The sequence below is a fragment of the Babylonia areolata genome, chromosome 21 (genome assembly GCF_041734735.1).
Source record: "Babylonia areolata isolate BAREFJ2019XMU chromosome 21, ASM4173473v1, whole genome shotgun sequence".
Classification (NCBI taxonomy): domain Eukaryota; kingdom Metazoa; phylum Mollusca; class Gastropoda; order Neogastropoda; family Buccinidae; genus Babylonia; species Babylonia areolata.
Window position 1 is genome coordinate 54,832,536 of NC_134896.1, and position 26,791 is coordinate 54,859,326.

At 42.8% G+C, this 26,791-nt stretch overlaps 2 protein-coding genes across 3 annotated transcripts in view; one reads left to right on the top strand and one right to left on the bottom strand.

Moving 5' to 3' along the window:
• The window catches only part of LOC143296249 (ATP-binding cassette sub-family B member 10, mitochondrial-like), a 31,290-nt gene extending 20,636 nt beyond the window's left edge, over window positions 1-10,654 (bottom strand). The window contains exons 1-3 of the mRNA XM_076608086.1: window positions 10,093-10,654; window positions 8,049-8,455; window positions 4,040-4,174 (exon numbers count right to left, since the gene is read on the bottom strand). Of these exons, the coding sequence (XP_076464201.1) occupies window positions 4,040-4,174; window positions 8,049-8,455; window positions 10,093-10,492 (942 nt within the window). The 5' untranslated portion in view covers window positions 10,493-10,654. The remainder of the gene's footprint in view (window positions 1-4,039; window positions 4,175-8,048; window positions 8,456-10,092) is intronic.
• Window positions 10,655-10,710: 56 nt separating this feature from the next.
• On the top strand, window positions 10,711-25,289 carry LOC143295838 (uncharacterized). Of its 2 annotated transcripts, none has more exons than XM_076607484.1 (5): window positions 10,711-10,784; window positions 15,188-15,355; window positions 16,914-17,075; window positions 18,021-18,641; window positions 21,036-25,289. In XM_076607484.1, exons 1-5 carry the CDS (start codon window positions 10,745-10,747, stop codon window positions 21,374-21,376), a joined length of 1,332 nt encoding a protein of 443 aa, XP_076463599.1. In that variant the 5' UTR covers window positions 10,711-10,744; the 3' UTR covers window positions 21,377-25,289. The 2 variants fall into 2 exon arrangements, with proteins under 2 accessions (XP_076463599.1, XP_076463600.1); XM_076607485.1 differs by having other exon boundaries at window positions 18,024-18,641.
• Window positions 25,290-26,791: the final 1,502 nt, after the last annotated feature.

Consider the following 26,791-nt stretch of genomic DNA (forward strand, 5'->3'; position numbering starts at 1 on the left):
TAACTCCTTCAGTGAATGGCGCAATCTGAGGGTGCCGGGTTCAAATCTCGTTAACGGCGAATGCCTGGTGGGTAAAGGGTGGCGATTTTTCCCCCATCTCCCAGGTCAACATATATGCAGACCTGCTTGTGCCTGAACCCCCCCTTCGTGTGTACACGCAAGCAGAAGATCAAATGTGCACGTTTAAGATCCTGTAATCCTTGTCAGCGTTTGGTGGGTAATAGAAACAAGAACATACCCAGCATGCACATCCCCGAAAACGGAGTATGGCTGCCTATATGGCAGGGTAAAAACGGCCATACATGTAAAAGCCTACTCATGTACATACAAGTGAACGTGGGAGTTGCAGCCCATGAACGAAGAAGAAGAAGAACTCATTCAGTCATGTGCATCGAGCGCTTTGCCATGACGTCAAAATCTGTCTCCTTAAACCAGGGTTTTCAAGATCCTTACATATGCATAAATTGTATAAGAAGGGAGCTAACTTCTGCAGTATTTCTGGATGTTCTACAAACAATTTGGAAGAAATATATAGAGAATATATTTTTTGCTTGTTTTTTTTTTTTGGTTTTTTTTTGGTTGTTGTTGCTTTTTTCACACCAATACGACATGGAAACCAACTAAGTCTGTAAATTCCAAAGGCTAAAGTGGGTTAATACACACACCCGTTTCCTTACTCATTCATGGGCTGCAACTCCCATGTTCACTACTCTTATAATATTTGTATTTGTATTTGTATTTCTTTTTATCACAACAGATTTCTCTGTGTGAAATTCGGGCTGCTCTCCCCCAGGGAGAGCGTGTCGCTACACTACAGCGCCACCCATTTTTTTGTATTTTTTCCTGTGTGCAGTTTTATTTGTTTTTCCTATCGAAGTGGATTTTTCTACAGAATTTTGCCAGGAACAACCCTTTTGTTGCCGTGGGTTCTTTTACGTGCGCTAAATACATGCTGCACACGGGACCTCGGTTTATCGTCTCATCCGAATGACTAGCGTCCAGACCACCACTCAAGGTCTAGTGGAGGGGGAGAAAATATCGGCGGCTGAGCCGTGATTCGAACCAGCGCGCTCAGATTCTCTCTCGCTTCCTAGGCGGGCGCGTTACCTCTAGGCCATCACTCCACTATATATATATATGTACAGGTGGGCTTTTCCATTCATGACCGTTTCTACCCAGCCATGAAAGCAGTCACAGTCTGTTCTCAGGGGACGTGCATGCCAGGTGTGTTTCTTCCACAACCCACCGATCGCTGGCGTGGTGGATAAGGGGATCTTCAACATGCCTAGTTGATTTTCTGCTTGTGAGTTTCAGTTTCAGTTTCAGTTTCAGCAGCTCAAGGAGGCGTCACTGCGTTCGGACAAATCCATATACGCTACGCCACATCTGCCAAGCAGATGCCTGACCAGCAGCGTAACCCAACGCGCTTTGTCAGGCCTTGAGAAAAAAAAAAGAATTAAAAAAAAAAATAATAATAATAATAATAATAATATTATATTAAAATATAATCAATAAATGAATAAATAAATAATGATAATAATAATGGGAAAAAAACAACAAACAAACAAAACAATGATGATAAATAAGCAATGTAAAAAAATATTTTAAAAAAGCAGACACACATTCACATATACACAGTAGTAGGCCTCCTTCGGTCATGGCTGACCATGGATATAAAATTATGCTTGTGAATACACACCCATGACAGGGGCTCAGACACTAGCTGGTCTGCACATGTGTGCACCTGGGGGAAGTCTCCACCTTTAACCCATAAGACGCCAAGACCAGGTTTTGAACCCAGGACCCTCAGACTGAAAGTCCAAAGGTTTAACCACTTGGCCTTTGTCCCATTGTTGTCTTATTTATTTATTTATTCATTCATTTATTTATTTATTTATTATTATTATTATTTTATTATTATTATCATTACTACTACCTTTTTTCATATCATAATTATTATTTATTTATTTATTTATATAGCTTATCTATTATTTATTCACCTTTTTTTTTTCTTTTTTTTTTCTCAAGGCCTGACTAAGCGCGTTGGGTTACGCTGCTGGTCAGGCATCCGCTTGGCAGATGTGGTGTAGCGTATATGGATTTGTCCGAACGCAGTGACGCTTCCTTCAGCTACTGAAACTGAAACTGAAACTGCCCTTTGTCCCATCCCTTCCAGGCGGAGCTCAGGCATTCAGCAAAGGTGTCCCCCCTCAAGACTGAATTTAGCAAAGACATGCAGACAACATGCCACACAATTTTTTTTTCTGATATTGTTAAACACAAGAAAAGTGTGTGTGTGTGTGTGTGTGTGTGCATCTGTGTGTGTGTGTGTGTGTGTCTGTGTGTGTGTTTGTGTGTGTGTGTGTTTGTGTGTCTGTGTGTGTGTGTGTGTGTCTGTGTGTAAATACATCCAAATTCATACTCTGACACACATGTGTGTGCCATTTCATTTACACCGAAATAATATCATCTGCTGGTGATTCAGGGTGAAAAATTGGCATTATTTTCTACATAATGGCAAAACTGTAAAAATAAGATGAGAAATTTGATTATATATATATATATATATATATAATAGCCCAACACATAATAAATCAGTTCTGAAAGTTTCATTTTCTTACTCTGTATTTTGTATTTTTTGTCATTTTTTTCCAAACCCTGCTGGGGAAAAGCAAGGGAGAAAACTTGTTGTCCCAAGTGAGTTCAACCAGACTGGTGTGGCATTTAAAGACAGTGCAGTTACTAGCTTTTTGTGTACTTATAGTAAGTGTTGTGGCTGATTTTGTTGCAGAAACATAATCTGGGCTGAAGAGAAAAAAGTCTACATAAACTAAAGACTGACATCCTGACCTGTGTAAGCTGAAGTATTTGGGAAGTCATTTACTTAGTCTTTTGTGAAGGACGTGACTCTAAAACTAGGAGGCAAGATTGCACTGGCTCTTAGTGCTGCAGCATTTGGGGATATAGTTGGCCTTTGGGAACCATCCCAACAACAACTGTCCTAAAACCCTCTTGGCCGAGAGAGTGGGGATGTAACTTGGGCAAGACGCTCTCCACTGTTATCAAATTCTAGCCCAGATAGTCAGGACAGCAGTTACCCCCTTTGCTGTTGTAACTTGGGCAAGACAACTCTCCACTGTTATCAAATTCTAGCCCTGATAGTCGGGACAGCAGTTGTTTCCTCTGCTGATGTAACTTGGGCAAGACGCTCTCCACTGTAATCAAATTCTAGCCCTGATAGTCAGGACAGCAGTTGTTTCCCCTGCTGTTGTAACTTGGGCAAGACAACTCTCCACTGTTATCAAATTCTAGCCCTGATAGTCAGGACAGCAGTTGTTTCCCCTGCTGTTGTAACTTGGGCAAGACACTCTCCACAATAATCAAATTCTAGCCCTGATAGTCAGGACAGCAGTTACCTCCTGTGCTGTCCTGATGGTCATAGTCAGACACAACTGACTATCATGTGGTTCGTCCGTCGGGATCGACGAGGACCATCTAGTCATCCTGGGGGGGGGGGGGGGGGGGGGGGGGGGGGGGGGGGGGGGTTGGGCTCTGTGGGTGCGCAGATGACTGATCAGGCCAATCCGCGCCTGGAAGGTTCTGACGCAGTGTGGACAGGGGATGGTGGCGGCTGTCGGGGACTTGCTGGCACTGCTTTTCCTGGCCTGTCTGCGTTGCTCTGCTGCAGCAGTTCTGTTGGCCTCACAGGATTTGGCGCCTTTGTGGACAGATGAACGCCACTTAGGTCTGTCCATTGCATTCAGCTCCCATGTGTCGTGGCTGATGTTGAAGGCCTTCAGAGAAGCTTTCAGGGTGTCTTTGAGTGACTATCATACCTCCAAGTGAAGTGATTAACAAAATCACGGACGAGCATTCTCATCGGCAGCAGTCTATAATAATAATGATAATAATCAGTTTCTACATAGCACTGAATCAAAGCGCCTTCAAACCAGTCATTCACACGCACGCATAGCTCTGAACTTGAGAAAGTGAAGACAAAGAAGAGTCGAGGGGTTAATGCGGGAGCGCACTCACTCACCTGCGTGGCGTCGGCCAGGGAGTCCTGGACCTGGCGTGTGATGGACTTCATGTAGCGACCATACACCACCGACATGACTGCCACAGGGGGGACCACTCCCAGAGAAAACAACGTCAGCTTCGTCGACACATACACCTTGCAACAAACAACACAGTGACAGCTGGTCAACACTGTGATATATATATACATATATATATATAGAAAGAGAGAGAGAGTTATATCGATATATGTGTGTGTGTGTGTGTGTGTATCATACTTATTATTACTATTATCATCATCATATAATATATATATATAATTATTTCTAGCGCATCATACATGCTTTACCCCTTCTTTTTAAAATGAAATATATCACTAACAACATTTCCTCAGCCCTTTTACATCAAAAGTTGTATTCTTGCATGTTCATCATCCCCACCAGAACAGTTCCATTACACACACACACACACACACACACACACACACACACACACATACACACACACACACTATATATAGAGAGAGAGAGACAGACAGACAGACAGACAGACAGATAGATAGATATTATACATGGGTTTGTTGTTTTGTTTTGTTTTTGTTTTTTCAATCACATCACATCACAATAGCACAATCACAACTCACATCACAATGAACAACAGCAACGCAATACAGTGACATACGGATATTTCTAAGAAATATAAACAACACAAAACATAAACACAGAATATAAATCATTGAAAACTGACGTATGACTCACGTCTCTGTATTTTATATGAGTAGATCCATCATATACCATCACTTCATTGACCAGAAATTTCTTTTATATATATTCTAATACTGAAGCCTACTTTTGCTCTATGGTATAGGAACTGTCATACTGAATAACGGGCAATATCCACATTTCTTCCCCTGTACTTTTCCGTTTATAAGACAGAAAAAAAAAACAACTTGAAAACTGGTTAATAACATTGTAATATATACTCAACATTTCTTCCCCTCCACTCTTTGACTGGCCTTCTTTACGTCTCTTGACAGGGGAAGAAATGTAGTATATATTACAATGGAGAGGCACGTAAATTTCAGTAATCTGTATACTTGTATATAGCTATTTCCATTTGGTGCCATTTAATTTATCTTTTTATTTTCTATTCATTTTATTTGTTTGTTGTTTTCTTCTTATGTTGGACATGTGCTGCTGCCAAAAAGAAAATCTCTGTACCAAAGTATAGACAATAAACAAATTTACGAATTTTCTGTCTTTGGAACAAAACTGAATGGAAAGACCATGGGGGAAGAAATGTGGATATTGCTGAATAAGGGACATGTCTGCATATATATATACATGTCTTTTTTTATTTTAAATATCTATTTATTTTCATTATTTATCTATCATTGATTTTTATTTCATTTTTCTTCCTATTGTTATTATTTATCGTTTTATTTCTCTACTGTTGATTGAGTTATTCAGTAAGTTAGGTTTTAAGGAACTTATTGTTTGACAGTAGAAGAAAATAGACAATTGCAATTCTTTAGGCTCTGGTCGAAACCTGGCATTATGAAATTGCATCACAACATGTACGTCATGGCATGCTCGCGTCATAATAGCTGCGTAAGAGTGACCCTGGTAACATGTAAACGACTTATCCCTTGAGGAAGAAGCGTGATCGTTCCAAAAATTTGGAAAATTTCACAGACTGATGTGTTTGTTTTCTTTTCTTTTTTCTCTTTATATATATATATATATATATATATATATATATATATATATATATATATATATATATATATATATATATATGTATATATATAAGCATCTAGTTTTAAAAAAATTCGCTTGAAAGAACCCAGTCATTCACTAAAAGTAGAGCTCTAATGGCTGCCTGGCTTTTCAAACCTCCATGCCTCTCAACTCTACCCAATCCCTCCCCCCCCCCCCCCCAACCGCCCCACACGCACCCCCACAACCCCACCCCACCCCCCACCTCTTCCCCCATCCTTAAAATGGTGGCACTGAATGACTGCGGACTGGCAAAGTGTTTTGACAGCAATGACAGTAGGACACAGCATTAACTGATGCGGGAGAGAACAGAGACAACTGGTCTTTTTGGAGGTCAGCTGATGAAGAAAGAAAGTCTTTTAAGAGATAAAGAACGCCAGCCCATACCGCATGCATCTTTCACACACTGGTTTTAGACAAGTTTACATAAACCCCAAGCTTTTGTTCTCACTTGCATCCACACCACCGCATTATAATAATTATTGTCCTTCTCCAAGTCGCTCTTATCCTGTCTTGCATTATATGTGCGCGCGCACACACACACACACACACACACACATTCCAACATCCCATCCTCCCCCACCCCCTCACCCGCCCCCTCCCCCCCCCATGGTCCCTCCCCCCTCCGCCCCCCAACCCTTCCACCCCCCATCTAATATCACTTAAAGTGGAAAAGCACTACTACTACTACTTCACACACACACACACACACACACACACACACACACACAATTACACCACTCCCTCACCCCACAGCCACCTGCTTTCCTTCTACCCCCTTCACCCACACACACTCCCTTCCTCCACAATCATCTGGGTGGGGGTGTGTTTTTTAATGTAATATCAAGGACTTAGAACCCAACAAATCTGTCAGATCAGTCTCTCTGAACTGAAAGAATACTTAATCAGTGAGAAGCCCTTCATGCTCCACCGCCACCACCCATACACATAACAATATTGATTTAATTTACAAATACAAGATCTGTAGACATTAATTCATTCTTTCAAATTACTTTGCCCGAGCCTCAGCAAATGTAAAAAAAAATAATAATAATAAAAAAAATAATTTTAAAAAAAACCAACACCACCACCCCCCAAAAAATCCCCTCTGTTTTTATCTTGAAGAAAAGAAGACATACATCAGAGCTATAAATAAAACTGCATACCAGCAATTAAGCACTCAACTACAATGATTCAGCAAAAGTACAGGCAACAGCTGTATTCTGTTTGCCTCATGGCTTTAACCTTTCCACACATTCAGCAAGAGTATGTGTGTTGTTGACTGTTTCCTAAAAACCCAAGAGTTGTCTGTCTGAAACTGTTCCTCCACTCCAACTTGTGATAGTATCAACAGGCAATTTTTTTTTCTCCTTTCTGTTCTACACCAATGGCTTTTTTCAACATTTTTCAAAGCTCAACTGATGATTGGTATATAATGATCTGTCCATTAATGCACAGGAATGCATAATTAAATTTTAATCAGTGTTGTGAAATTCTAATTGGTCTTTAACTCTCTCCGTTTTAGTGTTGCCAAAGTACTTGAAATGCTACAAACTGAAGGGTCGGACATTGAAGAGGTGGATGATGACGAAGAAGAAAGTGAATTTAATGCAGAAAGCGAGCATGGGTATGGTGATTCGGGGTGACAAATTGACATTATTTTCTACATATGGCAAAACTGTAAAAATAAGATGAGAAATCTGATTTATATTTTTATATATATATATATATATATATATATATATAATAGCTCAACACGTAATAAACCAGATCTGAAAGTTTCATTTTCTTACTTTGTATTTTGTATTTTTTGTCATTTTTTTCCAAACCCTTACAAATGGGCCGTCTGTGGGGAAAAGCAAGGGAGAAAACTTGTCATCCCAAGTGAGTTAACTCATTCTACCCCACAGCTACATGCTTGCTATAACTCCCCTGGACCAGCACGACATGAGATTACTGCATAAAAAAACAGGGTGGTTCACTAAACAGTGAACATCAACGGAAAACTGTTGATTTAATCAGTGACACACAGCTTTGTTTTCATGTTTCTGGAATCCTTAAACTGTTCAGTTTTGAGTGCCAACAGAAACAAGCAGGAATTAACTAAATTAGAATAGTGTGTTGGTACGAAAATACATGTATCTGGCCCACAGGGGAAGTAACCATGGAACGAGTTAAACTGTACCTGGAGAAGAATGAGTTAACTAACTGAACGCAGACTCCGAAGCTGACCCCATGCTGACTGGCACTCACCATCATACTGACTCCGCCCACAGCCTGGGCAATGGCTCGCAGGCCATCCGAAATGTTCATTGTGACGGACTGCCCGACAAGGCTGGTGTCCGTTGACAACCGATTGATCAGCTCCCCGGTCTTCGTCTTGTCGAAAAAGGCCATTTCCTGTCGCATGACCGAGGAGAACAGCTTTTCACGCAATGTTCGGATGATGCGCTGGCCCGAAATCTGCATGAGGTACACACGCCCAAAGTTGGCCAGACCACCGAGAACGAAGACAGCGACAAGAGCAAGGCAGACAGTGTTGAGTCTTTCGATCAGCTGCTGGTGATCGGAGGCAGTGTATATGATGTCGATGACCTTGCCCATGCAGAACGGCACAGCCATCGTGACTCCACTGGAGACTAACAGCAAGCCCACACCACCTGAGCAAAAACACAATGAAAAATAAAATATTACAGTGAGTCTCTGAACTGTAAGAGGTGGTTCTCTTGACCCCTCATTTATATTCAACTTAAGTACTAAGCATCATTGACAAGATAAGATACACAGTTATGACACTTCACTGGAATATATAATATAACTAAGGCCTTGAGAATATATTACATGGTAAAAAAGACACACATTTTATTTTTTATAATATTATATCAGCACACAGTGGAGTGATGGCCTTGAGGTAACTCATCCGCCTAGGAAGCGAGAGAATCTGAGCGCTCTGGTTTGAATCATGGCTCAGCCACCGATATGGCAACAAAAGGGTTGTTCCTGGCAAAATACTGTAGAAAAATCCACTTCGACAGGAAAAACAATGAAACTGCACACAGGAGAAAAAAAAAAAGAAAAAAAAAGTTGGCGCTGTAGTGTAGTGACACGCATTCCCCGGGGAGAGCAGCCCAAATTTCACACAGAGAATTCTGTTGTGATAAAAAGAAATACAAATACACATAAACGTTGTGAAAAGTACTAAGCAGCACTGACGAGATAGAATACAACTTTATAACCAGCAAACTGTCATGAATTTGTCTTTTGGCTGTAGCAGACATTACATTAAACATACATAAACTTACAAAGGGCAATCAGTTTAAGAACATGATCATTCATTACCTCATTCAGCTTGCACCCAAGCAATGCCCTGGTGTCAAAATCTATTTCATAAAAGCGGTTTTCACGTTTCAACATGTACATACATAAGAGTGCAAAAAAGGGAACTAATGTTCGACACTATTTCCAGATGTGTCAAGAAGTAATGTGGAAGAAAAACATTATATTTTCTGTGTGTTCTTCTGCATCTGTGTGTGTGGCATAGAAGCCTGATGAGGCTGTATGCTTCCCAGGGTTCCATGGATTAAAATTACGAGTTTACAACACAATAACTTCATTAGTAAAATTAATAATTGCCTTGGTAAGAATGTAAACCATATTTAGTTTTTGCTTTAGTCTAAGCAAGAGCAAGACTTATTGTACTATGTTGTTCCTTTTTTTCCCTTTTTTTGTTGTTTGATACTTATCTCTCTTTGCACTGCTGCTGAGTCACTTCGGTGGTGTTCAGTGGTGCCTGTTCTGTTTTAACGTACTTAGGACACCACCTACTAAGCCCCCTACTAACGACAATAATGGCTTAGTCGCGGAGCCAGACTGAGTGAGCGTCCCTCCCAGAGTGGAGACCGCCACAACGTCCCTCAAACAACAGCCCCCCCATGAATCTGCCGACACTGATGACATTGACAGGACTCACCCCAAGCATGAGTTGTGTGTCTTTGTTTTACTGAAAGCAGAAGTGACTGTGTTTGTTTTTTTTGTTGTTCAAAGTTCTTTCCCATTCAAAGGTCTTGCTATTAGCTTTTGCCAACTTTTACACCCACCAACACCAGCTCAGGTCGGCTGACTGCTCCCCAGAGGTCTAGTGCCAGCATTAGCTTCAACACACTTACCCCTCCCACCCATCCACTCCCCCAACCCTTTCCACAACAACACTGGCAACAGCATATATACATACAACAAACCTGAACCACCTCAGTTTCTTGTCATCAAAGTTACTATGCACTCTTACACATATACTCACCTAAAATCCTCCATTTTTCTGGCCGAGCCTGTGTTAGCAGTCTTTTAACCTCCGATGTTTTGGGGATGGTCGTGGCTTTGGTGCCTGACCTGGCTACTGGCTTCACGTTGTTTGGGGCTGCTTTTCTGAATGGAGATGACACAGCAAAACTTCTCCAGCCCTTTTCGGGCCGTTTTCTCAAGCACGCTTCATTACTCTGCAGACAGTTCCTGCATATACTTCGGACTAAAGTTCTGGAGGCCCAGACGGGACCTTGCGATGTAAACTTCCGAAACAGACATAGCCGAGTGGAGATGTACTTTTGGCACAGATGGTTAGCAGACGACGCTAACGTGTGTCGATGTGCCACAGCCGAAACATTTCGAAAGAGACGAAAACAACTTTGATTTGGCATCAGCATTTTGCTGAGACAGACACTTTCTTAAACACTGAACAGACGCCTGTTTTCATAACAACATTTGCATTAGGTAGAGTCTTTTCATCCACAACCGAATCAAATTAGAATTCGCTGTATTACACAACTCTCGAAGGCAATGCCATGATGACCCTGTGCAAAGGCCAACAGCCGTGTTCAAGGGATTCAATTCATTTTCAAGTTGTCTCCCCGTGCCGAATAGACTTCCGCAAAGTAGGGGATTCCCCTAAGTGAAAAATGGCTGAAGGAAGAGATTCGCTTGAAGATAATCTGTGTTGTAAGTTATCTTTATGTAATTAAGAACTGACATAGTCAATTGATAAAGTCATTGGCAGAAGATCGCTTCCAAATGTTATGTTGATAACTCGTATATATTAAATACGACTTGAACAAGTGTAAACGTAGAACTAACTAAAACAGCCCACTCTGAACCACCCTCCGGAAAAGAATTCGTGTAGCAGATTCATCGACAAGTCGATGTTGGCTACCCATCCAAAAGAAGAAAAAGAAGAAGAAACGAACCGACTGATAGTGATACACATTTGCTCAGGCAGATCTACTGTCGTGTAAATGTAATCATGTAATTTAGGTGGGCTTTTTACTTTCATATCAGAAGCCATTATTCAAATTAAGCCCAGGTGCCAGAACTAGCATGACACATACAACATATAGTAATGATATTTAAGCAAATGTTTGTAAAAATCATGGTGTATACACATACTCAGTTCATTCATAATATTGTAAGTCATAGAATGAGCAGGAAAAACATGGCTGAGGATCATGTTGTGGTAGTACTTCAAGGTTACGGACAAAACAAGCTTTGAAGCTTATAAGCAGTCCCTTATTTGATTTCATAACATATTTTGTTATAGATTTTAGTCATGGTTCAACACTTCATTTACATTATATTTATTCATCAAACTCTCTAAAAAAAATAGTTAAGAATTTTGTAGAATTGTCTGCTGAAGACAGACCGTGAAAGAGAGGATTGAGCAAACCGAGGAGAAGCTTCTTCTTCTTCTTCTTCTTCTGCATTCACTCATATGCACACGAGTGGGCTTTTACGTGTATGACCATTTTTACCCTGCCATGTAGGCAGCCATACTCCGTTTTCGGGGGTGTGCATGCTGGGTATGTTCTTGTTTCCATAACCCACCGAACGCTGACATGGATCACAGGATCTTTAACATGCATATCTGATCTTCTGCTTGCATATACACACGAAGGGGGTTCAGGCACTAGCAGGTCTGCACATATGTTGACCTGGGAGATCGTAAAAATCTCCACCCTTTACCCACCAGGTGCTGTCACCGTGATTCAAACCCGGGACCCTCAGATTGACAGTCCAACGCTTTAACCACTCGGCTATTGCGCCCGTCAGCCAAGGAGAAGCAAACTACAGAGATGTCGTAGAAGGCTAGGTCTGTGCCGGTCAGGTGTATTCCCAGGGATCGCTACGGTAGCTGGATTGCCCTAGCTGGAGATATACGAACACACCAGTGGACTGCGCCCCATCTCCCTATCATTTAATAGCACATCTATCAGTAGCCCAGCTGAATTGCGCCAAACAGCAATCTCCCACAACACGACAGTTTTCATCAACATACTGATGTTGGTCGTCTAGTGGAAGAAGAAGAAGAGACTCTTGCTGATACACAGCCATCAGTGTTCTGATCTCAGGACCTTAACATAGACTGCCACTCCACAACTGGATTGTTCATCCACTGCATATGTTTTTCATACTCCATGGTGTAAACACTGACAGCTGCAAATCCATTGTCTTGCAAGACAAGACAGCTCACTACACAACTGCTGTTTATTAATTTCTTTGTTCATTAGTTTCTTTGTTTTATCCATTATAATGAGTGATACTGATGGTGATTCTTTAAAGCTTGGTTTGTCCATTTATTCACTTATTTACTGATCTGAAACATTGTTCATTCATTTACATAACTGCTTTGATAGCAGTTTATTTTGAGTTTGTTACATTGACCATTTGATTTCCTTTGACACTTCCTTCCTCTCCCAAAATTCTTTAACTCTTTCACCACCAAGTTTCTGTGTGAAAAATACTCCCCAGCACAAAAATACTTTAGAAACAATGCTCTCAGTCACAGGCATTGGTTCATATCAAAACAAGACAATGGACTTATCAACTAAAGTGGCTTGTGGCGGTGTACTGTATAGTCAACTAAAGTCGCCTATGGCGGTGCACTATCTAGTCAACGAAAGTTGTCTATGGCGGTGCACTGTCTAGTCAACAAAAGTCGCCTATGGTGGTGCACTGTCTAGTCAGCTAAAGTCGCCTGTGGCGGTGTACTGTATAGTCAACTAAAGTCGCCTATGGCGGTGCACTGTCTAGTCAGCTAAAGTTGCCCATGGCGGTGCTCTGTCTAGTCAACAAACGTCGCCTATGGCGGTGCACTGTCTAGTCAACAAACGTCGCCTATGGCGGTGCACTGTCTAGTCAGCTAAAGTCGCCCATGGCGGTGCACTGTCTAGTCAACTAAAGTCGCCCATGGCGGTGCACTGTCTAGTCATCTGAAGTCGCCTGTGGCGGTGCACTGTCTAGTCAACTGAAGTCGCCTATGGCGGTGCACTGTCTAGTCAACTAAAGTCCCCTATGGCGGTGCAGTCTAGTCAACTAAAGTCGCCCATGGTGGTGCACTGTCTAGTCAACTGAAGTCGCCTATGGCGGTGCACTGTCTAGTCAGCTAAAGTCCCCTATGGCGGTGCAGTCTAGTCAACTAAAGTCGCCCATGGTGGTGCACTGTCTAGTCAACTAAAGTCGCCAATGGTGGTGCACTGTCTAGTCAACTAAAGTCGCCAATGGCGGTGCACTGTCTAGTCAGCTAAAGTGGCCTATGGCGGTGCATTGTCTAGTCAGCTAAAGTCGCCTATGGCGGTGCATTGTCTAGTCAGCTAAAGTCGCCTATGGCGGTGCACTGTCTAGTCAACTAAAGTCGCCCATGGCGGTGCACTGTCTAGTCAACTAAAGTCGCCCATGGTGGTGCACTGTCTAGTCAGCTAAAGTCACCTATGGTGGTGCACTGTCTAGTCAGCTAAAGTCGCCTATGGTGGTGCACTGTCTAGTCAGCTAAAGTCGCCTATGGCGGTGCACTGTCTAGTCAACTAAAGTCGCCCATGGTGGTGCACTGTCTAGTCAACTAAAGTCGCCCATGGCGGTGCACTGTCTAGTCAGCTAAAGTTGCCCATGGCGGTGCACTGTCTAGTCAGCTAAAGTCGCCTATGGCGGTGCATTGTCTAGTCAGCTAAAGTCGCCCATGTCGGTGCACTGTCTAGTCAACTAAAGTCGCCAATGGCGGTGCACTGTCTAGTCAGCTAAAGTCGCCCATGGTGGTGCACTGTCTAGTCAGCTAAAGTCGCCCATGGTGGTGCACTGTCTAGTCAGCTAAAGTCGCTTATGGCGGTGCACTGTCTAGTCAGCTAAAGTCTCCCATGGTGGTGCACTGTCTAGTCAACTAAAGTCGCCCATGGTGGTGCACTGTCTAGTCAGCTAAAGTCGCCTATGGCGGTGCACTGTCTAGTCAGCTAAAGTCTCCCATGGTGGTGCACTGTCTAGTCAACTAAAGTCGCCCATGGCGGTGCACTGTCTAGTCAACTAAAGTCGCCCATGGTGGTGCACTGTCTAGTCAACTAAAGTCGCCCATGGTGGTGCATTGTCTAGTCAGCTAAAGTCGCCCATGGTGGTGCACTGTCTAGTCAACTAAAGTCGCCCATGGCGGTGCACTGTCTAGTCAACTAAAGTCGCCCATGGCGGTGCACTGTCTAGTCAGCTAAAGTTGCATATGGTGGTGAAAGAAGGAAGAAGACAAAAATGACTGCAGGATTCTTCAAAGACAAAAAACTGAAGTTTATAAAAAAAAAAACCTTTTGGGTGGTAGTTGAATCCTCTTTGTTTTGACACGACGTTTCGGACCATAGGCCCGTTGTCAAGTGATGAGAAGAGGACAGTGTGAATAGGAAAGCCTATGTGAGGAAAGGGTGATGACATCTCACTACTTTCTGTTTTGATGGGCCATTCACACTAAACACTTGCTGATCACCATTCAGTGCCATACGTACTCACTCACACACACACACCCACACACACACACACACACACACAAAATTGCAAACACATATATATTGCTTCTAAAAAGAGGGATAGGAGGTAAAGAAAGAATAAGGACAGAGAGATCAAGGCAGAAGGGCCCAGGCGCTAGACGTCAGTGACTCTGATGTTGTGGGTGGTGAAAGAGTTGAAGAGGCCGTGGGGTGCCCACAGGGAAGACCTGTTCAACAGATTCCTCCAGGTCTCTGGGATGCGTTGTCAAAGCCTGGGTTTCTGGTTTTTTATGATTCATGCTTTTTTTTTTTTTTTTGCTTTTTTTTTTTTTTTTTTTGTATGCTTATAGTTGACTTCATCAAGTTTTTGCGCCTTATACATATTATTAGTAGTAGTAGTAGTTCTTTTTTTATGTTTTTTCTTTTTTGCTTTTTTCTTTTTTTCTCAAGGCCTGACTAAGCGCGTTGGGTTACGCTGCTGGTCAGGCATCTGCTTGGGCAGATGTGGTGTAGCGTATATGGATTTTGTCCGAACGCAGTGATGACGCCTCCTTGAGCTAGCTCCTGAAACCGAAACTGAAACTGAAACTGATGCATGCCCAACGTCAACAGGGAATCAGGAGGAGAAGTGCGTGGAAGAGAAGAGCATTGAGCAGAAGTGCGGGTACCCAGACCTGCCGGTGTCGGCAGCCCACCTCTCCATGCCCCACGGCATGTTCAGTGGCTGCCCACCTGCTCCCATCCAGCCAGTCCACAAGCATTCCAGGCACAGTGAGACGGGTCAGTGCTGCAGCTGTGTGCTGTTTTCTTCTTCTTTGTTTGAATGTCTCTGCACAAGCAAATATATATATATATGTGTGTGTGTGTGTGTGTTTTCTTCAGTTTTACGTCTATTCACTATAAGTGTTTTTAGACGGAAAGGAGTAAAGTAGTGTATAAAGGAAAGGGAATGCATGTGAATATTAGTGTTAAAAAATTTTTATTTTTTAAATTCATGTTATGTATCAGAGGAAAAGTATATTATAAGAAAAAGTCTAAAGAGGTTGTGGGGTGTATTGAATGAGTTGTCATGGGAAGGAGAATATGTATATGCATATCAACAAGTATTAACCTACAACAATGTAAATATAAATAACAGTATTAAAACTCTGTGTGTGTGTGTGTGTGTGGATGAGACAGTGGAGAAAAGAAAAGAAATTTGAAAGAAATTGAAGTGGTGGAAGACAGGAAAGGATGTTAGGATAACACAGTCTGTTTATGGGAAGAAGTGTGTGTGTGTGTTTGTGTGGGCTTGGGATTGTTGTGAGGAGGCCTGCTATTCTGAAATTCCTGGGTGTTTAGGTTTAAAAAAAATTTTTTTTTTTTTAAACTGCAATAAAATGACCAGTTTAATTGTGCTTTTGTGAAATTGATGCTTCATTCTCACACAATCTGATCATCTTTTTATTTTTCATAATTCTGTGAGGAATCAGAATACATGAGAGCTTTTCTTTAAAATGCCTGCTCCTTTTTTTTTCTTTTTTTTTGCACAGAGCCTTGTCAAAGATGGTCATGGTTGGAGGTCTGTGCAGTGGAGAAAACAACCCCAAATAACCCTGTACTGGGTCAGAGGTGCTAAGATTCCTGTCTAGACAATACTGTGTGAATAGGTCACTCAGGATCCTGGACCCAATTGCATTGCTTTTTATTACTGTTATTAACGTGGTGAGTATATGTAACACCAAACATGGAGTATAATACAAACTCCTCCTTTTTCCCACAACCTTCACCCTTGTGCCTCATAATGAGTGCACCTTTTTTTCTAAGATTTTTCTTGATTTTTTTCTTTCTTCAAATTCAGGGGGTGACCCTTAACACAGGAACACACGATAGACTTTTCTTCCTTTGTAGGCAGCAACGCCTATGTTCACTCGTATGTACACAAGTCAAGTGGGCTTTTACATGTATGACCGTTTTTACCCCGCCATGTAGGCAGCTATACTCCATTTTCGGGCATGTGTATGCTGGGTATGTTCTTGTTTCCATAACCCACCGAACGCTGGCATGGATTACAGGATCTTTAACATGCATATTTGATCTTCTGCTTGCATATACACACAAAGGGGGTTCAGGCGCTAGCAGGTCTGCGCATATGTTGACCTGGGAGATCGGAAAAATTTCCTCCCTGTACCCACCAGGCGCCGTTACCCAGATTTGAACCTGGGACTCTCAGATTGAAAGTCCAATACTTTAACCGCTCGGCTGTTGCACCCATAGACTGAAAATGATAGTTCAAGGGAAACGCAGAATGTCAGCGTTCCTGAAGGTAATCCAGACAAGTGTCATGGGATGTTTTCAGCGTTGAAGGAGCTGAACAAAGCCCCAAAGCTGACCCCAGCTCCGTCCAGTGTGGAGCTGAACATGGCCGAGGGATCCAAAGACAAGTCCAGATGTTCTTCGCTGAAGGTCAGCAATGTGGATCAGTTGTCCTTGGACAGTGCTGCCGAGCTGTCAGCTGCAGGTGAGAGTTCAGTTCTTTCACTGTGAACATACGCTCTCTTTTTCAGTTTAGGCGTGTACACACCCGCATACACAGTCGTGTTTGTTGCTCATCCTGTGTGCATACAAGCACACATGCACACGCACACACACACACACACACACACACACACACACTCACACAAACACACACACACACACACACACACACACACACACGTTTTTCAGCAACTACGTTCAGTTTTGGAACCAAACGTGATAGGATGGTAGATATGAATATGTCCCATGTGGCTATCCCCCCAGAGTAATGATAAGACAGGCAGGGTGAGAGGTTAAAGGTGATGATCATTTGGTAGGGACTCTGATCACATCACTCTTTAGTGAAGCATTGATTGGTAGGGGACATGTCACTGTTTAGTGAAGCATTCCTTGGTAGGGGATATGTCACTGTTTAGTGAGGCATTCATTGGTAGGGGATATGTCACTGTTTAGTGAGGTGTTCAGTGGTAGGGGACATGTCACTGTTTAGTGAGGCATTCCTTGGTAGGGGATATGTCACTGTTTAGTGAAACATTCACCGGTAGGGGATATGTCACTGTTTAATGAGGCATTCCTTGGTAGGGGATATGTCACTGTTTAGTGGGGCATTCATTGGTAGGGAACATGTCACTATTTAGTGAGGCATTCCATGGTAGGGTGACATGTCACTGTTTAGTGAGGCATTCCATGGTAGGGGATATGTGACTATTTAGTGAGGCATTCATTGGTAGGGGACATGTCACTGTTTAGTGAAGCATTCCTTGGTAGGGGATATGTGACTGTTTAGTGAGGCATTCCTTGGTAGGGAACATATTGTTTAGTGAGGCATTCCTTGGTAGGGAACATATTGTTTAGTGAGGCATTCCTTGGTAAGGGGACACTGATCACGTCACAGCTGTGTTGACCACGGTCGCTTTGTTCCGTTCAGCAGCCGGCAAAGCGGAGGCAGCAGGCAGGGCCGAAGAGGGGTCAGAGTCTGGGTCAGACTCCAGCATCGTGTCGTCCTACCTCCGAGCCACCGTGGCCAACCCTTCCAGCCTGCACACCTCCACCTCCACCTCGCCCCCCGCCTCCCTCTTCTCCATGGACAAGCAGAGGATCCCCACCAACGACCTGAGTGCCCCCAGATCTGCCCCCCAACCCCAACCCCAACCCACCCCTCAACCCACCCCCAACCCCACCTACCCGGCCATGGTGGGTCCGGGGATCGGCAGTCTGCCGGGAGGGATGATGCCGATGTTGTGTTACTCCGTCCCGTTCAGCTACAGTTACAGCGGGCATCCGTTGATGGTCAACCCCATGTTTGCCAGCCAGCCCTACTGCCCCCCTTCCAACAGCATGGGTCAGGCACTCCAGCCCATGATGGCCAACATTTCCTGCGGCCCCCAGGGGATGGGCGGGGTGGTCAACGGAGCGACGGCTGGCAGCGGGGGGATGACAGGAGGGAGTCCTCTGATGGCCACCTTGGGCGGCTACAGCAGTCAGCAGACCCTGGACTCCCGGAACATACAGGTCAACGGGAACGGACCCGCCCCTTTGTCCGCTGAGAGTGAGGAACGCTTTTCTTGTCTTCAGTTTCCATTTCTTCTTCTTCTTCTTCTTCTGCGTTCGTGGGCTGCAACTCCCACATTCACTCGTATATACACGAGTGGGCTTTTACGTGTATGACCGTTTTTACCCCGCCATGTAGGCAGCCATACTCCCCTTTCGGGGGTGTGCATGCTGGGTATGTACTTATTTCCATAACCCACCGAACGCTGACATGGATTACAGGTTCTTTAACGTGCGTATTTGATCTTTTGCTTGCGTGTACACACGAAGGGGGTTCAGGCACTAGCAGGTCTGCACACATGTTGACCTGGGAGATTGGAAAAATCTCCACCCTTTACCCACCAGGCGCCGTCACCGAGATTCGAACCCGGGACCCTCAGATTGAAAGTCCAACGCTTTAACCATTCGGCTATTGCGCCCGTCATTTTCCATTTCAGTTTCTCGAGAATCGCCTCTGCATTCGGACCAATCCATTTATGTAATACCACATCTGCCAGGCAGATGCCTGACCTGCAGCATTACCCAACGTGCTGGTCAGGCCTTGGGTGCAGGAAGAAATATTTTGTGTACCTATCAGATTTGATTTCTTTTACTGAATTTTGCCAAAGTACAACAGTTATGTTGCCACAAATATATATATATATATATTTTTTTTTTTTTTTTTTTTTTTTTTTTTTTAGTGCGTTGTCAGTGCTGCATACAGGACCTCGGTTTATCAACTCATCTGAATGACTGTTCTCTCAGTTTGATTTTCCAGTCTTCCTTTATTGACTCACTTGTGTAAACAAAGTGAGTCTATGTTTTAACCCGGTGTTCGGTTGTCTGTGTTTGTGTGTGTGTATGTGTGTCCGTGGTAAACTTTAACATTGACATTTTGTCTGCAAATACTTTGTCATTTGACTCTAAATTAGGCATAGAAATAGGAAAAATTCAGTTCTTTCCAGTCATCTTCTTTAAAACAATATTGCACCTCTGGGATGGGCACAAAAAATTTTTTAAAATGAAGCCTTATTATATGCAAACTGCATTTACTGTTATATTTTTTGTATTCTCTAAACTTGGCACTTTGATCTGATATTCTGACACAACAACAAGAGCAGTCATTAATATCATTTTTTGTTCAAACAGGAACTTCTTTTGCTAAGCATGGAAGTTTTATTCATTTTGCAAATGTTTTGGTGCGGAGAGTAAAAAAAGGGAAATTACTCTGTAATTAATGCTAGGGGACTTAATTTGCCACAAGTGAGTCTTGAAGGCCTTGCCTCTCTTGTCTTAATTTCTTTAGACCAAGTTGAGTGAGAACATTTTGTGAATGGTGTCTGCAGCCTGCAATGAGTGAGGGAGAGTGTAGAAAGGTGTGGAAGAAATGAAGTGGTGTTTACCAGGTCTTGACGAAAAAGCACAAAATTGTCAGACTCAAAGCTTTTAAAAGTGTAGTTTAATTACACATACTTAACCGTGACCCAACTAGTGCAGACTCCGGCAGGGGTCTGACATTCCTGTCCTGTGCAAACTACTATCCGCCTATGCAGAGAAAACGAAACTACAGCCGATAACCTCCCAGAAGTAGGTAAACTCCCCTTTGTCCCGCTGGCTAGCGCCCTCTTTTTCCGGCAGCCATCATGACTCCTGTTCCTGTGCTCTTCATACGGCTAAGTTTTTTTCGTATTTTCTGCCTGTCTGTCGATTCTCTGGCGTTCTTGTTTGTTGTCAAATTATGTCTAGTGTAGATATATGGCAATTGTTTGCCAAAAAAAAAAAAAAAAAAGTGACAGCAGAGAAAACTTTATGGAATTTAGTCTGGTTTCACAGTTGACCGCATGCTGTGGCTGTATTGTCACTTAACAAACCAAACTTCATGTCCAAGTTCAAGCTGTTTTTCGCATCCAGGTAAACCCTTTTCATCTTCAAGTTGTTATTTTGCATTCAGTGGTGGCAAGCAATGATTCAGGGATCAACAAAAGACAACAGTATTTGGGTGGGAGGGGGGTGGGGTTATGAAAAAGATCAGTATTTGTATTTGTATTTCTTATTATCACAACAGATTTTTCTGTGTGAAATTCGGGCTGCTCTCCTTAGGGAGAGCGTGTCGCTACACTACAGCGCCACCCATTTTAAAAAAATTTTTCCTGCGTGCAGTTTTATTTGTTTTTTCTATCGAAGTGGGTTTTTCTACAGAATTTTGCCAGGAACAACCCTTTTGTTGCCATGGGTTCTTATACGTGCACTAAGTGCATGATGCACACGGTACCTTGGTTTATCGTCTCATCCGAATGACTAGCGTCCAGACCACCACTCAAGGTCTAGTGGAGGGGGAGAAACTATCGGCGGCTGAGCCGTGATGCTGGTGAAAGAGTTAATAACTATATGTGGTGTGTGTGTGTTTACACAGCCAACTCCGGAGGCTCGCGGTCCTACAGCATCAATCCAGGGATGGACACCCGACTGACCAGACTGAGGGAGCCCGTTCTCCAGTGGATCAGGAAACAGCTGGACCGCCACTGCCGCAACAACTGGGAGGCGCTGGCCTCCGCTCGCGGCTGGAACTACGAGGAGATCCGTGACCACCTGACGGATTGCCGGCACTCCAAAGACAGCCCTTTCCTCAAACTGCTGGAGACAGAGACGTTTTGTACGTACACTTTGCAGGACTTTATCGACGACATGAAAAACATCGGCAGGAAGGACATACTGATGGACTTGGGTGGGGTCCTACAGAGCAACAAAGCTTGACGGAATGGTGGCCTGGGTTATTAACCTTTTTTTGGCTGCTGAACCGTGGTGTAATGGGATCAGTGTGGCATGAGTTAAAGTGGCAGTCACTACTTTCTTGTGTCTTTATTGGTCAGTATCCACAATTTTTCCCCTGGAGAAGATGGAACGACAACCAGGCATGAACATTGACTCCACCAGTCACACGGAGGAGTGGAGGGGAAGAAATGTGGATGTGGCCAATAATTCATGATTCATTGATTTTGTTGAACAAAGGTGATATAATCCCAAAAGAAAAAGTCCAGATATAGAATGAAGTAAATGGAGAAAACCTCAGCAGACAAAAAACTCCGATGGACAAAACTCCTGTGGACAAAACCCCCAACTCATTGTATGAAAAGTGGACAAAACCCCAGTCACATAAGATATATATAAGTGGAGTGATGGCCTAGAGGTAACGCATCCACCTAGGAAGTGAGAGAGAATCTGAGCGCGCTGGTTCAAATCACGGCTCAGCCGCCGATATTTTCTCCCCCTCCACGAGACCTTGAGTGGTGGTCTGGACGCTAGTCATTCGGATGAGACGATAAACCGAGGTCCTGTGTGCAGCATGCACTTAGTGCACGTAAAAGAACCCACGGCAACAAAAGGGTTTTCCTGGCAAAATTCTGTAGAAAAATCCACTTCGATAGGAAAAACAAATAAAACTGCACACAGGAAAAAATACAAAAAAAATGGGTGGCGCTGTAGTGTAGCGACACGCTCTCCCTGGGGAGAGCAGCCCGAATTTCACACAGAGAAATCTGTTGTGATAAAAAGAAATACAAATACAAATATAATAAAACATATATTTGATAAAATTTGCAAACAGTGTACATCAGAAAAGAGAACGTGACCTCACCAGCTGATGAAGCACATGCGTGTATGCGTGACTGCATGTTCCTTTGTGCATGCGTGCGTTCTTGTGCGCTAGTGCGCATGAGAAAGAGTTTGTGTATGTCCTTTTGCTTGTGAATGCCGATGAGTCAGAAGACTGAGGACAGAAGATGATGTGATCTTAATGAGTGACAAATGATGACACTAACTCATCACCCCATTCACATCACACACATACAGCTGGTTACGACATGTTTGACATTTAACTGATGCTGTGCACTGTGTGCTGATAGCAAACATGTCTTCCCGTCTTTCTTCTTCAGGTTTTTTTTTTTTTTTTTAAACCAGTCCCTAGGTTTAGCAATAAAAAGCATGTGCCCATTCCTACATAACATTGAAAGTGACATGACTAGGATTCCATCCACTTTTTAATTATGGGTTGAGGTTTTGTTTGGTGGGATTTGTCCCTTGGGGTTGCATCCATTCAGGTTTAGCCATGGATTCACAGAATGATGACTGACATCCAGAGGCTACCTTCACACTAAGCCCAGCCATTTACTGTCAGCCTGACACAGCAACACGCTTCAGTCAGACACAGCCAGTTGCTGTCAGCCTGACACAGCAACACACTTCAGTCAGACACAGCCAGTTGCTGTCAGCCTGACACAGCAACACACTTCAGTCAGACACAGCAACACACTTCAGTCAGACACAGCCAGTTGCTGTCAGCCTGACACAGCAACACACTTCAGTCAGACACAGCCAGTTGCTTTCAGCCAGACACAGCAACACACTTCAGTCAGACACTGCAACACACTTCAGTCTGACACAACAACACACTTCAGTCAGACACAGCCAGTTGCGGTCAGTTCTGTCCGCAATCTTGGTTTTTACCTCCATTCATCCCTCACAATGGAAACTCATGTGAACCACCTGTGTAAAGTTCTTTACTTTCAGCTTTGTAAGATTAGTAAAATCCGCCCCTTCCTGTCTGTTGATGCCACCAACAAACTTGCCGTTGCCTTCATTCTATCCCACCTAGATTATTGCAATTCTCTCTTAGCTGGCCTTCCCAATGATAAACTCTACAAGCTCCAGAAAATACAGAATAGTGCAGCTCGACTCATCCTTAAAAAGTCGAGGAGAGAGAGTGCTACTGCTCTCCTGCAGACACTTCATTGGTTGCCTGTTCAAGCCAGAATTGAAGTTGCCTGCCTATGCTTTCAGTGCCTGAATTGTGATACCACACCCTCATATCTTTCTGAGCTTGTTAACCCGTACTTGCCAAACAGAACATTGAGATCTCTTGATTCCTCCCAGCGAACTGTTCCCCGATACTTCCTTCACTCCTGTGTAAAGAGGTCATTTTCCATCTTTGGCCCAACAACTTCATCTTCGGCCCAATTCTCTGCCTATTGCTCTCAGACAAACAACTCATCTATCTACCTTTAAAGTAAATCTTAAAACTTATCTCTTTAAAAAATACTTGTCATAACTCAAATAGTGTTGTTGTCCCAGGTCCATGGCAATGTGAGTGTGTGTGATGGGAGAGTAGAGAGAATGGGAGTGGGTAGATGGATGGTGGTGGTGTGGTTCGAAAGGGAGAATGACCCGATTTTTACCCCTTTTACCTTTCCTTTTCTATCCAAAATTTTATTTTACAGTTGTTACAAAATCTGTGACATGCAGATTACAATTATGTTCATTTTTACATGCATTTTAATTGAAAATTGCTGTCATCTCAATCGTTTAATCATGTGTGTGTCTGTGCGTGGGTGTTAGTGTGAGTGTTGGAGTGTAACAGTTGTAGTATTGATAGTATGTTACTTTGTGAGTTTTATGCATTGTGTTTTTTATAATATTAATTATTCTGTTTTATGTTTCTACTACTGTTTATATGCTTTCTTGTTTCACTTTAGGTACTGGATTGTAAAGCGCTTAGAGGTTGCTCATGCTTGTATTATACCGCTATATAAAAATAAAATATTAAAATATTATTATTATTAATGCTACTTGTATCTTTTAAAAGTCTTTTAAACGTCTTTGTTCATGAACGACAGCGTAGTGCTCTTTAGTCTGAAAGGATGATGAGAACAGAATAGCATGTTTGGTGTCCGTTTTTCTACTTGCCTAAAAAAAACAAGTCTTGCAAAAAACAACAACAAATAATCTGCTTTGTGATTGTTAAGTACACAGAGCTGCATAGCTGCCATGTGTATAGCCAGTGAAGAGTGAAACAGAAATTACAGGCGGCAACTTGTTACTTAATTTTCACTGTCATTAATGTGGGCACAGTGTGTGTCAACACAGGTAGCCCTGAAGCTGGGAAAAGAAAAGGAATGAATGATCAGAAGTTCCACCTGGAGTGCAAAGAGAAGTATCCATGTATTGCGCAGTCAGCTGCACAACAGAAGATAGAAAAGAAGAAAAACAACAACTACTAACTATTTGGAATTGCAAGAGAAATGTGTCATGATGTTTTTGTTGGTTGATACAGACAACATTAACTCTCAACTTCCAAATATTCCCCTCTGTTGCTGAAACTATTCCTCTCAAGTCTGTTCATGGGTTGGTAGATCTGATGGTTGAGTAACCAGCTGCAGGTTTGATGTCGAGTCATTACCACGGGCCCCATTGTCAGATAGTGCTGCCCTCTGTTATGTGGATGGTGCATTGTGATTGTCTATTTTATCCAGAGTTAATGGCTGTCATCGAAGACTCCAGACTGGTTTGTTATTGGCACCGAGAAATTCATTAAGTTGGCAATTAACAGAGACTGAAACGAAACAAGTTGCGCAAAAGAGATACGACAGAATAACACTTTACTTCAAATTCTTTAACATACACTCAGACACACCCGTGTGTTTATTCGCATTGTGATTTTCTTTGCTCCTTTACATGCTGGTACATTTATGTTTGAGTTTTAGATGCAAACGTCACGTGGGAGGAATGCCACGAAACTGGTGCAGGTGATTTGGCAGCTAAAGAAAAAAGAAGTTGGATTGTTGATATTTTGTGAAAATTGTTTGTGATATATATAATAAATGATAATAGAAAATGCATTTTTTTTTAAATGATTGTTTTATAACTACTTTACACAACTGGACCAATTACATGTGTGCACGCATGTAAGCAGCTAGCTGATGTGCCACTGTTTGCCTGCACACATTGTCTTACATTTGAACTGAGGTGTTGAGCTTGTTTTGGGAAACAGTCTCTGCCAACACTTCATCATCTTTGCATCATTATTTCCCACCAATGTGATCAGATTTGCTATTCAAGTTCAAATGCTGCAGGCCTTGAAGAAAAAAAAAAAGGGGGGGGAGGGGGGGGGTAACGCTGCACTGTGGCAACATCCTCTCCCTAGAGAGAGCAGCTGGATTTCACACAGAGAAATCTGCTGTTACAAAAAGTAATACAATACAATCAGAGATGCGTTCGTTCGTTTATTTATTTATAGTCTGTTCATCTAAGATGATGATATTAGACTGAAAATAAATGATATTATTATCATTTGGATTATTATCATTTCTATCATAATGATGATTGTTAATATTAATTAGAAATCGACATTTCTGTATATTCGAATGAAAAGGGGGGCAGTTGAGGTGGAGGGAAGGGGTGGGGGGGCAAGGGGGAGGGGACTAAGAAAGGAAGAGACAGACAGACAGAGAGAACAGAATGTGGAAAAGATAAGAGTACAAAATCTAAAATGGAGAGGGTGAGTGTCAGTGATTGGAGAAAGAAAAAACATAATATTGGAAGGGTGTGTGTGAGAGGCAGGATGGGGGAAGCAGGATTAGGACCAAAAAAAAATTATCAATAATCAAATATTGTATGCACTACTTCTGTAGATTATTATTTGAAAAGAATCAGAGATGCCAACTGTTACAATTTCACTGTATTTTGTTACGCTCCATTGCAGTTTGTTCCAACGTAATGCCAACATCAAAATTGTTCTGACGAGTTCATTTTCAACTTCACAGCATGGTCGCAGGCTTTCCTGTTGTACTCTTGCAAATTCTGTCAAAGAAATTCCCTCTGATAGGTACACAAACATATGCATGCACTCAGGGCCTGACAGGCGTGTTGGGTTATGCTGCCGTCAGGCATCTGCCGAGCAGATGTGGTGTAGCGTATATGGATTTATCCGAACACAGTGACACCTTGAGAAACGGAAACTGTCTTTTAGGACATGGATACCAAACAATATCACCACACGAACATTCTCAGATTGCTGCAGTCAAAGCCTTGTGATGTTTCAGAAATTTAGCATCTCTTCTGGTGTGTGGCCTCATGGCGACCAAACATTAACAGTTTCCTGCGGACTGTTGATGCTGAAACAGTGACAGATGAACCTGGGTGTGGCAGTCTACTGGGGACTCTGAATGACCAGTGTGGGAGTAATGCCACTGAAACGGTGCAGATGATGGGGCAGCAAAAAAGAAAAAGTTCCAGAAATACGCCTTCATCTGGGAAAGTTTTAATTGACCATGCAAAGGTACACACCATGGTGCCTGGAGGTTGCTCACCATCAGGAACACCATACACTGCAATTCT